Source organism: Clupea harengus, chromosome 24, assembly GCF_900700415.2.
Source record: "Clupea harengus chromosome 24, Ch_v2.0.2, whole genome shotgun sequence".
NCBI lineage: Eukaryota > Metazoa > Chordata > Actinopteri > Clupeiformes > Clupeidae > Clupea > Clupea harengus.
Genome location: NC_045175.1, coordinates 8,951,495 through 8,965,185, shown reverse-complemented (window position 1 = coordinate 8,965,185; position 13,691 = coordinate 8,951,495). Strand labels below are relative to the sequence as shown.

The window sequence follows — 13,691 nt, the reverse complement described above, 5'->3', positions numbered from 1 at the left end:
TGGACCCAACGGATAGCGGTAACACTACATTTCAGCTGGATCTGACACCTGCTTCAAGACACTCTGAATCCGTGGAACTGTGTGTGTGTGTGTGTGTGTGTGTGTGTGTGTGTGTGTCTGTGTGTCTGTGTGTGTCTGTGTCTTCCTTGTCTGGATTCGTGTCCATACGTGTCAGTCGAGGACGATGCACAAATTCACCGCCAATGATTCAACACTAACAACCCACCCTTCTCCCTCCTCCATCCTATTGGCTCTGCATCACTATTACTCATGTTACTGTCCCACCCCTCCCAGACTGAAGGCCTGGTGATTGGATTGGATGGATGTGCTGTGATGCTTTCCTCCCATTGGCTGGTTTCAGTCAGAGCACTCTGTCATGTGTTTGTCTGTTGTGCTGCCTTCTGGGGAAACTGTTTACCATGAAACTGGGACCTGACATGATCCTTCATTAAGGACGATAAGAAAGAGAGAGAGACTTTGAAAGAGAGAGAGAGAGAGAAGATTAGAAGCGAGCATGGACTCTTAACACACACTAATCCGGAGGACTTTTCTAGATGACGTGCGTAGATACATTTTAAAATAATTTACCTAATTTGTGTGTTTGTGTGTTTGTCTCTAAGCCTTTGCGAAATAGTGAGCGGCCGGACAAACGTTTAGTTGAAGTCACACTGAGGAGAAAAAACAACAAAAAACTAAACTCAATGTTGCCAAAATCTTAAGTTTTTTGCTATTATTTATATGTTCCTATTTATTTTGATATTTTTTATTTTTTATAAATACACATGCATATATCAGAAGGAAAAAAAACAATATTAATGTATAAATACTTCTTCATACAAACAGCGGCCAAACTTTTTAATCGATCACGGTGTCTTTGTTTGTCGTTTGTTTGTTGGTTTATTTACATGTGTGTTCTGTGCCAATACTTGGGGAGGCTGGTGCCAACTGGTCTGTTCTAAACACCAGGTGGGTTTGGGCCTGAACCGTGACGGAACCACACCGGATAAGGAGTCCGCTGCTTCATTGAGAACAAAGTGGATTTTTTTCCCGAAAGAGACATTTCAGAAGGCGTTAAAAAAAGTGCTGCTATGAACATTTAAATTTGTTCTGTTTTTCTTTTCTTTTTTTGTTCTGTGTCAAAGTTTACATTGGTTTGTTTGTTTGTTTGTTGCCGTGTTTGTTTACTTGCTACCCTTTCCCCTCCCCCTATATGGAGTGGACTTATCAATGCAAGAGGATTGGTGAGAATGAGAAGTTTAATATCAATTTAAATTTAAATTTAAATAAACTAAATAGATAAAATGAAATACTGTATCTGAAAAAAAATCTGTCCATAGAGCCTCTGTATGCTTATTGCACACTGGATCCTTACGCTCATCCCTGAGTGCTATGGAGAGATTTGATCCAACAGCATCGCTGTGATTTTATTTATTTTTTATCATTTTTATTTATGTGGTTGCACTCCACCTTCATATAGAAGTGGGGTCAAAGGTCATCACTTTGGACATGTGTCTTGATATCTGCTTTTTTTCCACGCTGGAGGTCTTTGCGACGGTACTGTGAAGTGTAGACACTGTTTATCTAAAGAAAGAGAGAGCTGGGGAGAGGGAGGGGTGAGGGTGGGGGTGGGGGTGGGGAGAGAGAGAACAGAAACAAAAGCGTCAGTGCAGAGTCAGAAAGCATTTGACCCCGGTTAAGATATACTCAGTCAGTCAGAGGGAAATAACGGAGTGAGTGAGACAGAGAGCGAGCGAGATAACCAGATATACACTGACGTGAACACTAAGACATCACATAGCCTTTCCATAGAGAAGGCTTTTGTTTCTCTCTGCAATATGACAGACCCTGTGGTTGCTCCTGCCCTGTCCACTCCGCCGTATCCACAACTCCGTACTGTAATCAAAACACATCGATACCTCGCACGACTGTGAAATCGCTTCCTGCTACCACTGCCTGCCAAGTGACGAGCAAAGGCAAACGAAAGATCTGGATCTAGGCTGTCGTCTTCCCCTCGGAAAGTGTCAGATCTGTGTTCCTCTTCGGGGGGCAGCAGATGCTGCACTGGTTATCTAACTGTTGGAGGGCCAGGATTCCTAGAAGACTGGGCACCTGTAAGCCATGGTTCCTAGAAATGCGTCTGTATCCAGAACGGTTCCAACGGTTCTAACTTTTGAGCTGTGGATCGGCTCTGGGTCGGGGGGCTGATCCGTTGCAGAGCGGGCCAGCGGTTCAGGGTCAAAGGTTAACTCTTCGTACGTTTGGCTTTTCAGGGGCATGCGTGACGTGGCACAGGCCACTGTAGTGCATGGTGTACATCGTCCCCTGGTGTTGTGCACGTATGGATGGTGCGTTCCTCCAGTATACCTCCAGTGTTTTGGATTGTAGATCTGGTAGTTGGGATTCTCTGAGGCATAATAGACTGAGATGGTTGGTGGGTAGATGGATTGCTTTTGTGGTTGTGTGATAGAGAGCGAGACAGACGACACAGACTCAGATGCGTGAGGCAGTTCTCCACGGTTCTTCATAGAGCCTCTGTGTTCTCCATAGAGGGTGATCGGTCAGTTTGGTATCTAGATTTTGGGCCACAGGGTTTGTTTCCTTGATATTTCTCTGAAAGAGAAAACCTAAATGCTAGACTCTGATTGAGTGATTACACTGGGGCGAATTCATGCAGTTTTTACAAAAGTATCAATTTAGCCTTAGCATGAGAGAGAGACCTGTAGCCATGGTAATTTGAGGAAAAATGGCTAATGTTTAGCATTAGCTTAGCGACAGTGTAGCTAATTTGTAGGAATCCAGAATCAAGACCATTTCTCTGCCTTGTATTATCTTTCACTGGAATAGGAGTTTGTGTTTCGCAACTAGAACTCTGGTGGGGCAATCATCAGCCCGCTATCATTTGGATTGATCTTAATGTGGATGTGGCGTATGTTTGCGTCACTGCGGTAAGGTAAGACTGGTGAGGTGCCAGACGGGGCCACACTTCCCGTCCAATCACATTTGACTGTTGGCTGCGAAGGCATGTGTTGTTGGATGAAACCGTTTGGACAAATGTAGCCTACCTGTCGAGGTTTCTGAGAATTTAGATAAACGTAGATAATTGAACCAACCTAGCTGGTGTTGAATAAACCTACACTTGGTATCCCACTCTCAAGGCCTGGCAATGATCAGAGGCAGTCTATACAGGGCGAAGGACACATGGGACCGTGGGTAGACCTTCTTCAGAGCACTCTGTCCAAGAAACTAGGGGCATGTTAGCCATGTTCTGTCAGCAAAGACAAGACAAAGCAAAGACAAGAGCAAGCAGTCTGGGCTCCCTGACACCACCCTAATGGTGACGGAGGCAGCACCGGCCCTAATTTGTGCTGATCTGACCCTGATCTGATCCATGCTGTCCTGGAGCCAGATCAGCATTCATGGATGTGCCGATATGGTGCTCCTTGCTATTCACTGTCACAGCTGTTCTCATTGGTTCATACATTTATATATACATTTGCGCTATGTATTTCTGTACGTATGTTCATATGTATATAGCCTACACATTTTTTTATTTCTGTTAATGGCAAACTGTTCAAAGACACTGGGGGGTGATGAAAGACTGATCATTGCTGACGTATTTGTTCTTTCTGGGTTCTGGGTTCTTTTAGGGTCTGAGACATTACCATGATTTTGTTGGGGGTTACCATGGAGATATACCATTATGACCTCAACAGTGCACAGTGCCATAGTAACAACGGCTAGAATCAGGTCTGTTCTAGGGTTAGTTTCTTGCTTGGGTTTCCATGGAGATATACCATTATGACCTCAACAGTGCACAGTGCCATAGTAACAACAGCTAGAATCTGGTCTGTTCTAGAGTCAGTTTCTAGCTTGGGTTTGGAATATCATATCAGTACACACAGTTACTGTGCGCCAATCGTGAGAATGAAACATATGTCTGATTCTCTCCCTCCACTTTGTGTGTGTGTGTCCGTGTGTACTCGTCTTCATAATTTGTATTGTTATGAATTAAAAATGGAGTGTGCAGTTGGTCGCCATAGAAGAGTCCACACAAAGACATTTCCACACCAGTGTAACCACACAACACAGGCCCTGATTTGCTATGGCAGAAGAGGACCTAAAAGAGAACTGAATGCCCATCTCTCCTAGCAACCCATCTTTGACAGTGTCATGTTTTTTTTGTTGTTGTTCAGGTGTGTTTTGTGTCCTTCCATGCCCCTCCGAAATAATAATGATAACAATGACAAGCATCATCCACTCTCCCTCCTCTCTTGCAGTTTGACCAATGTTGTTGTCAAAGTATATTATTGACAGTTATGAAGATGATATTAGCAACAATATTATGAAAATAATTCAGTGTTCTGTACTTGACGAATGATATGAAATAAAGATTTACACTATATGTTCCTGGGGGCTCTGGGTCTGTGACATTTGTTGTAAGTGATGAGGGTTATTTTCTTTGCTGTTTATTATTGTTTATTTTGATTGCAACTGAACAATATTATTTTGGTTCAAGAATTAATACAACTATTATTTTCTCTCTGTTCTCTGTTCTCTCATCTCTCCAAGCAGTCCTCCTGAGCCATTCTGCCTTCTGTCACAGTCTTGTCACAGTTTCATCTCTTCCATTCTCACCGCCCTTCTTCCCATCATCCTGCTTCGTCTCGCCCCTTGTCAGTCGACGCATCCGCTCATCTGTCCTCTCTTTTTTATTTTCTCTTTCTCTCTCTCTCACTCCCTCTCTCTCCTTCTCCCCCCCCCCTCTCTCTCTCTCTCTCTCTCCTTTTCCCTCTCTCTCCCTCTCTCTCTCACTCTCTCTCTCCCTCCCTCTCTCTCTCTCTGTCTCCTCGCTCTATCTCTCTCTCTCACTCTCTCCCCCTCTCTCTCTCTCTCTTTCTCTCAATAACTCCATCAACCACACAGCTTCCTCTTTTGCCTCAGCTTTTTCCTCCCCCAGACCCACTTCCTGCCCCGAGGCCCCCCCACCCCCCTCTCTCCACCAGTAGTTGAGCTAACCAGCCCTGCTTGCCCAAAGCATTGCAAAACACAACCCAAGTGTCAACACCACCCAAGTGGTGCACAGAGCAGCAGTGCATGAGACGGTGGGAAAGCTGGTCAGCAAACCTTGATGTATAACATTGAAGGGATGCAGATAGTGTGTGTGTGTGTGTATGTGTGTGTTTATGTGTGTCTGTGTGTTTATATGTGTATGTGTGTGAGTATGCATGCCTGTGTAAGTGTGTGTGTGCTTATGCATGCCTGTGTAAGTGTGAATGTGTGTGTGTGAGAGAGAGCGATCTCTCGAGAGATAAGTGATAGTTCTAGAAGAGTACTTGAGAAGTAATTGAGATTGTATGTATACATTTTACGTGTAAGTAATGGAAGTTAGATGTATACCATAAGTGGCACGTATAAGTTAAGGAGGTTAGATGTATAGCAGAAGTGGCATGTAAAAGTAAAGGAAGTTAAATGTATACGTTTAAGTGTCACTAACCCAGTGAGGCCTGTTGCTAACCAACAGACCAACAGTCATTGCAGTCGTAGCATTTTTCAGCCCTGTCCTGTCACCAGCATTTTTTTTTTTGCCTTGCTGTTTCACACCTGGTCAAGCTGACACAGCGAAAAATGAAAGAGAAAGAGACCAAAGCTATCACAGTATACTTCAACATGTTGCACAGAGTGAAAAGATGCCATAAAGAGTGAGATTATTTCATTTCATCCCACCTCCCATTCTGTTTTAATTTTGAGTTGGGGTCAGGTCTCTCTGTCTGCAGTCGTCAGCAGTCAAAAGTAGTGGAGATATTTTGTTGAATTGGTTTGACTGGGTCTCTTCTTGATCAAACCACCTGCTCTTTACTCAGGTTCTGTAGCCACCTTTGATTTGACATGATTTCCCCAAACTCTCACTTCACACTGGACGTAGATAATTATATTCACATGTATTTTATATGCTAGCCTCGTGTGCACTCGCGAGAGACTCCGCAGCAGTTGCTTAGCGTTGTTAAGGAAGCAGTTCATGCGGTCGGCGCGACATCAAGAGTGAGATGCGTTTCCGCGACACTGTCAGTCTAGCTTGTCACTACACGCACAACTTGACGGTACAACTACTTCTAGGTCAGGATTAACGCTACTATGCGTATTAAATTTCAGGCCTGCCTGAATGCACATGTTGTTTATTTATTAAATACTTTTTTTCTGTGTTACCAGTAGATAAAGTGACAACTACTTTTGATAACATATAGTAAAGTGACGGGGGGGGAAGCGGACGAGAAGGTCTATACATCTAGACCTAAACGGAAGATTTTCTCTTTAAGAACAAAATAGGCTGCTTAACAAAGACAGCCATGAAGTTGGAGTTAATTTGACAAACGAGGTAAGTTGTTTTCTTTCACTTTTTGGACGCCCATACACGATACATGTGCAGCCTGTGTGATTGTGTCAACCCCATGCGCGCAGTGGCGTACTGTTGCGCAGTCAAACCAGGATGCAGTGGTAGGCCACTCAAAGAAATCAGAGCGCGCTGGGTAGTCACGTTACAACGACGGCTGCTTTTATCGTTTAACTTAAATTAAAAGTGAATAGGTAAGGACTGCTATTGAAACGTTAGAATGGAAAGATACTGGTTTAATTCATGTCCTGTGTATTTGAATGTGTATCGATGACTGGCAAATCAGTAATAGAAAGTACTGGGAAGATGAAAAATATGAGCTTCGTTTAAAAGATTAACATAGTTCAGTACCAATAGCTGTAGGCCTGTGTGTAGTTTCAATAAATCAGTGCTCTTAAGAAAATGGTAACGCTGAAAGCATGACTGTGTTGTTTAAGGTTTTTAAGTACAAAATACTGTAGTGGAAAGATTTGATCTTACCATCGGTTTATTTTTTATACATTTCCAATCAAGGACATCAGCCAGAGAATGTCCGTGTGTGTGTGTGGTTGTGTGTGTCTGTGTGTCTGTCTCTGTTTCCGTGTGTGTGTGTGTGCGTGTGTCTCTCGGTCTCCGTGTGTGTGTGGTTGTGTGTGTCTGTGTGTCTGTGTGTGTGTGTGTCTTTGTGTGTGTCACTGAAATCAGAACAGCAGTAGGCCCATCATACCACAGCATTAAGACAAAAATTCAAAACTCATCCTATCTAAAGTAGAACGTCCCGTTTGCACAGATATGTGTACACTAATATCTATCTGATTTCCACACATACATACAAGTCATTTCTAACATTTGGAGGCTTATATAATTAATTGCTTATTTCGGAAGGTGTTTCATGGAGTCAAACTCTTCCTGTCTGTGTTGGTAGAATCACATCCGCATCTCTATCAGCATCAAGCGCAGGCAGTTCACAGCTTGAGTTGATGTAGTCCTTGAGTTTTGAACCACTTAAGAGGCAGTAGCAGTAATTCCTTGTTGTACATGACAAGCTGTGCCAGTTCTTTCAGATCTATACTCACAGCAGCTGGAATATACCTCCATTTGACAATCCGTTTTGTGTGTGTGTGTGTGTGTGTGTGTGTGTGTGAAGGGAGAAAGATTCGTGAACAATTGCTTTGATTTCAAACCATTAGCCTAAAAGAGTTTATTGGGATACCAGACCATACCTCTGTGTGAGATGACAGTTGTACTGATTTCTTAAATCTAAAGTTAGGTTTGGAAGGCTGAATCTTATTTAGAAGATGACACAGAACTAGGGATTCTAATCTTACCATTTTGCTTACCTGTCACATAACTTATAACGTATTTATCTGCGTATTTTCCCCTTTAAAATGTTCCCCTTGTTAGCGGTTAATACTTTGTTTTTGTTTCTTATCTCACTTCTTCACCTAATCATTTTGAAACTAAAAGAAAATGTACACTTCAACACACGGAGAAGGCTCAGTTATATACCTATAACCCAGATCATGCTTTGCCTGCCAGCCTCAGGAGAGTGTGTGAATAGACATCTGAAATAGATTTCTGGTGAATTCTGTGGTGATCTAGAGATTTCTAGTGAATAATATGGTGGTCTAGACTTCTAGTGACTTCTATGGTGATCTAGATTTCTAGTGAATTTTATGGTGATCGAGATTTATAGTGAATTATATGGTGAACTAGATTTATAGTGACTTCTATCGTGGTCTAGATTTATAGTGACTTCTATGGTGATATAGATTTCCAATGAATTATATGGTGATACAGATTTCTAGTGAATTATATGGTGATCAAGATTTATAGTGAATTATATGGTGAACTAGATTTATATTGACTTCTATGGTGGTCTAGATTCCTGGTGGTGTTTAGAGGGTATATAAAAGGAGAAAAGCTGTGTACCTAACCCCAGTTGGGACACGGTGCTGGGCACAGGTAGAGCTAAACAGTGGGTGGCAGTTGCTGAGTTGTTGATCAGAGTTGCTGGTTTGTTGGGAGATGGTGATGAATTTGAGCTGTGTCTGCGTCTGCTTGCTGTGATTTTCACTATCTGAGTCAGTGCTGCCTCCCTATGGCCAATTATAGTACATCAAATCATCTTTCACATAACCTCTCTCTCTCTCTCTCTCTCTATCTATCTATCTATGTATCTCTCTCACTCACTCTTTTTTCTGTACTTTATGCATTTGTATTGGGGTCTTTTTTGTTTATTCTTTCCTTCCTGCCATAATTGACATATTTTATTCTCACTCTTTTCCTCAAATTATTCCTCCTTCTCTCTCTCTCTTCTCTTCACCCCCCCCCCCCTCTCTCTCTCTACCTCCAGCCATCTCTCCATCCCTCCCCTCCTCCTCGCTCTCTCTCTCTGCGATGCCCCGCTCCTTCCTGGTGAGGTCTAAGAGGGGGTCCTGTCACTCCTCCCGGCCGCCCAGAGACGTCAGCTCTTACCTGCGCCCGGTGGAATCGCCCGAGTCCCTGAGGAACGCAGGCACTGAGTGGGCCGCCCCTGTCAGGACCCCTGTGCCACCGAAGGACCCGGGGACGGGCGCGGTGGAGGCTGTGCCCTCCCCCCCGTCCCCCTCGCTCTCCAGCTGGCCCGAAGGTAATCCTGTGTGAAAGTGAATTAGCCACATTCATGTGTATTAATGATTAATTTCTCTTGGTGTGCAATTAATCAATCAACACGACTATTAATTTATGTTCGTGAACAAATAATTGATCTCCTGGTAACGGGGTAACAAGTAATCTGAGAGGCCTTGGTTCTGCTTAAGGTTCTTTCCTGATTAACAGGGAGTTTTTCCTTGCCCCTTTCGCCATTGCGCTTGCTCTAAGGGGGTCCAGGCACTGTTTTATTGTTTTGGTACTACATAAATAAAATGTAATTGAATTGAGTGTTGATGTGATGATACACATAGGGTGTATGTGTGTGTATCTCTCGGAGACCAAATGATGACTTGTCGCTGTGATGGCTGTGTTGTTTGGATATAGGCCTACTTGTGGGGTTAACACAGTCTCCATAAAACAGGGAGATCATGTAGTGTATATGTGACCCTGTCAGTTAATGTCAAACGTTTCCACCACCATCCCTCTCCACTCCTGCCTGTCAACTCCATATCTCTCTCTCTCTCTCTCTCTCTCTCTATCTCTCTCTCCATCTCTCTCTCTCTCTCTCTCTCTCTCTCGTCTCCAGCCTCCAAAGACGTCTCCCCTACACACCCTCACATCTGGCGCTCTCTGCACCCCAAAGACCCGAGCAGGCGGCAGCCTCATGACCCCCATGACCCCACACACCCCTGCGAGTCGTCCCAGGAGCTCCAGAGGCTGCTGGAAGTGTATCAGCGGGGTGGCGGCCAAGCTGCAGGCTGTCCTCAGATCAGTGTCAGCGCCTCCCCTCTGGGGTCATACCCATTCTGTAGTAAGGTGAGGCTGACCGAGGGTCACATAAGCACACGCCATTATTTTGCACAACAAGAGTTGTAGAATTTGGCAACAGTTAGTCTGGCAAAGTTAATATGTGTATTTCATGACCATCACCATCTCCCCTAATGAAATATGTGTGTGTGTGTGTGTGTGTGTGTGCTGTGATTTTCACTGTCTGAGTCAGTGCTGCCCCCTTATGGCCAATTATAGTACATCACATCATCTTTCACATAATCTCTCTCTCTCTTTCTGTCAGGGTTTCTCCTCTGTCTCCGGGTCAGAGGCCATCATACACAGGGCTGATGGAGGTCTGCACAAGCTCAGCGTCTTGAAGAGTGATGGCACGGTCCTCCGAACCTGCTCAGACGCAGGCCACAGAGGCCACAGAGGTCACCGAGGTCACAAGGTCAGTGCCTGTGGTACGAAAGGGTTGCTAGGATGGACTGGGATAATTCTGAGGTCCACATGCAGAGAATGGGCTTCAGTGAGCCTGTGTGTGTGTGTGTGCGTGTGCGTGTGCGTGTGCGTGTGCGTGTGCGTGATGCGTGTGCGTGTGCGTGTGTGTACGTGACCATGCATGTTTGTGTGTTTGTGTTTGTGTTTGTTGTGTGTCTGTGTGTGTGTCATATGTGTGTCATGTGTTGTGTGTGTGTACATGAACATGCATGTTTGTGTGTTTGTTTGTGTGTGTGTGTGTGTGTGTGTGTGTGTGTACGTGACCATGCATGCATGTTTGTGTGTGTGTGAACATGCATGTTTGTGTGTGTGTACGGTACTATGCATGTTTGTGTGTGTGTGTGTGTGTGTGTGTGTGCACATGCATGTTTGTGTGTGTGTGTGTGTGTGAACATGCATGTTTGTGTGTGTGTGTGTACGGTACTATGCATGTTTGTGTGTGTGTGTGTGTGTGTGTGTGTGTGTGTATGTGACCATGCATGTTTGTTTGTGTGTCCAGGAGAGGACATTTCCGTGTATGGTGTGTTTGTGTGTGTGCGTGTATGTGTACGTGACCATGCATGTGTGTGTGTGTGTGTGTCCAGGAGAGGACGTTCTAGTGTACGTTGTGTGTGTGTGACCATGCATATTTGTGTGTGTGTGTGTGTGTGTGTGTGTGTGTGTGTGTGTGTGTGTGTGTGTGTGTGTGTGTGTACGTGACCATGCATCTGTGTGTGTGTGTCCAGGAGAGGACGTTCCAGTGTACGGTGTGCAGTAAGGTCTGTTTGTGTGTGTGTGTGTGTGTGTGTGTGGGTGTGTCCAGGAGAGGACGTTCCAGTGTACGGTGTGCAGTAAGGTCTTCAAGCGCTCCTCCACCCTCTCCACCCACCTGCTCATCCACTCTGACACACGGCCCTACCCCTGCCAGTACTGTGGCAAGAGGTTCCACCAGAAGTCCGACATGAAGAAACACACCTTCATACACACAGGTATGGACAAGAGAGAGAGAGAGTGTGTGTGTGTGTGTGTGTGTGTGTGTGTGTGTGTGTGTGACAGAGTGCCGTCACTACACATGAGTAAGTGCTCTGACTGCCATACCATCGAGCCTGGCTCTTTGGCGTTGCGGTCAGAGTGCAGGTTTGTCACCCTGTAGACCCAGGTGGGGTGACTACTCTCTCCCTTCGCTGTGTGTGAGTGAGTGTGTGTGTGGCTTAGCGGCAGAAGGGAAGAGACGAGAGAGGGAGGGGAGAGAATCCGAAACATGACAGATGAATTCACACACGTCAGATAAGCATGCTAGAATACATGTGGTAAATGTACAGGAAACATACAAACCTAAAGATGCCATGTACACGATACATACAAACCTAAAGATGACATATACACGATACATACAAACCTAAAGATGACATATACACGATACATACAAACCTAAAGATGCCATGTACACGATACATACAAACCTAAAGATGACATATACACGAAAGTGTGTAAGATGGGGAGAGAGCATTCAAGTATTGTAGAACAGCTTAGTGGGTATACAGTGTGCTCATAAGGTTACTATTACAAGGGTAAGCAGAGCAATAACAGAGAAAACGATGTCGATGGTGACGACTATTTACATTACGGGTAAACAAGCTAGCACATCATGAGAGGGGTAGAATTAGTAGTGTGTTTTGACAGGCATTGCAGTGGGGATGGGTAGAGAGAGGGAGGGAGGGAGGGAGAGAGGGAGAGAGAGAGAGGGAGAGAGAGATGGAGGGAGAGAGGGAGGGAGAGAGAGGTGGAGGGAGAGAGGGAGGGAGAGAGAGAGGGAGAGAGGGAGGGAGAGAGAAAGGGAGAGAGAGAGAGAGAGGGAGGGAGAGAGAGAGGGAGAGAGAGAGAGAGGGAGAGAGAGATGGAGAGAGAGAGGGAGAGAGAGAGAGAGATGTTTTGACAGGCATTGCGGTGGGGATGGGTAGATGTAGGCAGAGGGTTTCTGCAAGTAGATCAGGTGGAGAGACCACAGCCACAGCAGCATCCCACAGCGCAGACAGCCTAGACTAGAGAGGCGCCAACAGAAAAGCATCATTTGACTCACGTCTGGCAGCTGTGTGTGTATGTGGTTTGTGTGTGTTGCATGTATACATCTAGTGTATGTGTGAAGAAAAAAAAAAAAAAAAAAAACGTCCTTCCCCCCTAACTGGCATGTAGGTCTAGGGAGAAACTGCTGTGGTTTTCACATTTTACTTTCATTTTTTCCCTCCCTCTATCAGCGTTGACCGTGTGTGTGTGTGTGTGTGTGTGTGTGTGTGTGTGTGTGTGTGTGTGTGTGTGTGTGTGTGTGTGTGTGTGTGTGTGTATCAGCCTTAACCTTTGCATCTGCCACGCATATGTGTGTGCGTGTCTATGTGTTTGTGTGTATATGTATGTGTGTGTGTGTCATAATGGACTGTTGAACTGCTTACATTTGTTCGACTATTTAGAAAATTGTATTCTTGATGATACTTGACTTGGAATATGAAATACATATAATGTATTATATATAATAATAGTATATAAAATGGCTGTGTGTGTGTGTGTCTGTGTGTGTGTCTGTGTGTGTAGGAGAGAAGCCCCACGTGTGTGCGGTGTGTGGCCGCGCATTCAGCCAGAGCTCCAACCTGATCACACACAGCCGTAAGCACTGCGACCAGAGGCCCTTCAGCTGCCCACGCTGCCTCTACAGCTGCCAGCGCAAGGTGGAGCTGCGCAGACACCAGGAGCTGCACTGCGCACACACACTGCTGTATGCTCAGAGCTAAACACACACACACACACACACACACACACACACACACTGCTCTACGCTCAGAGCTAAACACACACACACACACACACACACACACAGACTGCTGTACGCTCAGAGCTAAACACACACACACACACACACACACACACAGACTGCTGTACGCTCAGAGCTAAACACACACACACACACACACACACACACACACAGCTCTACGCTCAGAGCTAAACACACACACACACACACACACACACACAGACTGCTGTACGCTCAGAGCTAAACACACACACACACACACACACACAGCTCTACGCTCAGAGCTAAACACACACACACACACACACACACACACACAGACTGCTGTACGCTCAGAGCTAAACACACACACACACACACACACACACACACACACACACACACACTGCTCTACGCTCAGAGCTAAACACACACACACACACACACACACACACACACACACACACAGCTCTACGCTCAGAGCTAAACACACACACACACTGCTGTACGCTCAGAGCTAAACACAGACACCCTGCTGTACGCTCAGAGCTACACACACACACACACACACACACACTGCTCTACGCTCAGAGCTAAACACACACACACACTGCTGTACGCTCAGAGCTACACACACACACACACACTGCTGTACGC

General features: G+C 45.2%; 2 protein-coding genes across 5 annotated transcripts in view; both read left to right on the top strand.

The window, feature by feature from the left end:
* evi5l (ecotropic viral integration site 5 like) overlaps nucleotides 1-4,407 on the top strand; it is a 37,649-nt gene extending 33,242 nt beyond the window's left edge. For all 4 annotated transcript variants that reach the window (XM_031562121.1, XM_031562120.1, XM_031562118.1 and 1 more), the window contains one exon: nucleotides 1-4,407. This exon is cut by the window's left edge and continues 1,326 nt beyond it. The gene's annotated coding sequence lies outside the window, so the exon portion shown is untranslated.
* A 1,390-nt stretch (nucleotides 4,408-5,797) lies between these two features.
* On the top strand, nucleotides 5,798-13,055 carry LOC105901541 (zinc finger protein Gfi-1b-like). The gene is made up of 6 exons (XM_012829015.3): nucleotides 5,798-6,373; nucleotides 8,724-8,999; nucleotides 9,588-9,817; nucleotides 10,074-10,223; nucleotides 11,076-11,241; nucleotides 12,839-13,055. The coding sequence occupies exons 2-6, from the start codon at nucleotides 8,768-8,770 to the stop codon at nucleotides 13,033-13,035; spliced, it is 975 nt and encodes a 324-aa protein (XP_012684469.2). The 5' UTR covers nucleotides 5,798-6,373; nucleotides 8,724-8,767; the 3' UTR covers nucleotides 13,036-13,055.
* Nucleotides 13,056-13,691: the final 636 nt, after the last annotated feature.

Excerpts from the sequence above, each read along its gene's own strand:
- LOC105901541 (XM_012829015.3), top strand. The coding sequence starts at position 8,768 with ATGCCCCGCTCCTTCCTGGTGAGGTCTAAGAGGGGGTCCTGTCACTCC. Across the intron at positions 9,000-9,587 it reads GCTCTCCAGCTGGCCCGAAG|CCTCCAAAGACGTCTCCCCT; the intron begins GTAATCCTGTGT and ends TCTCGTCTCCAG. Across the intron at positions 11,242-12,838 it reads ACACACCTTCATACACACAG|GAGAGAAGCCCCACGTGTGT; the intron begins GTATGGACAAGA and ends CTGTGTGTGTAG.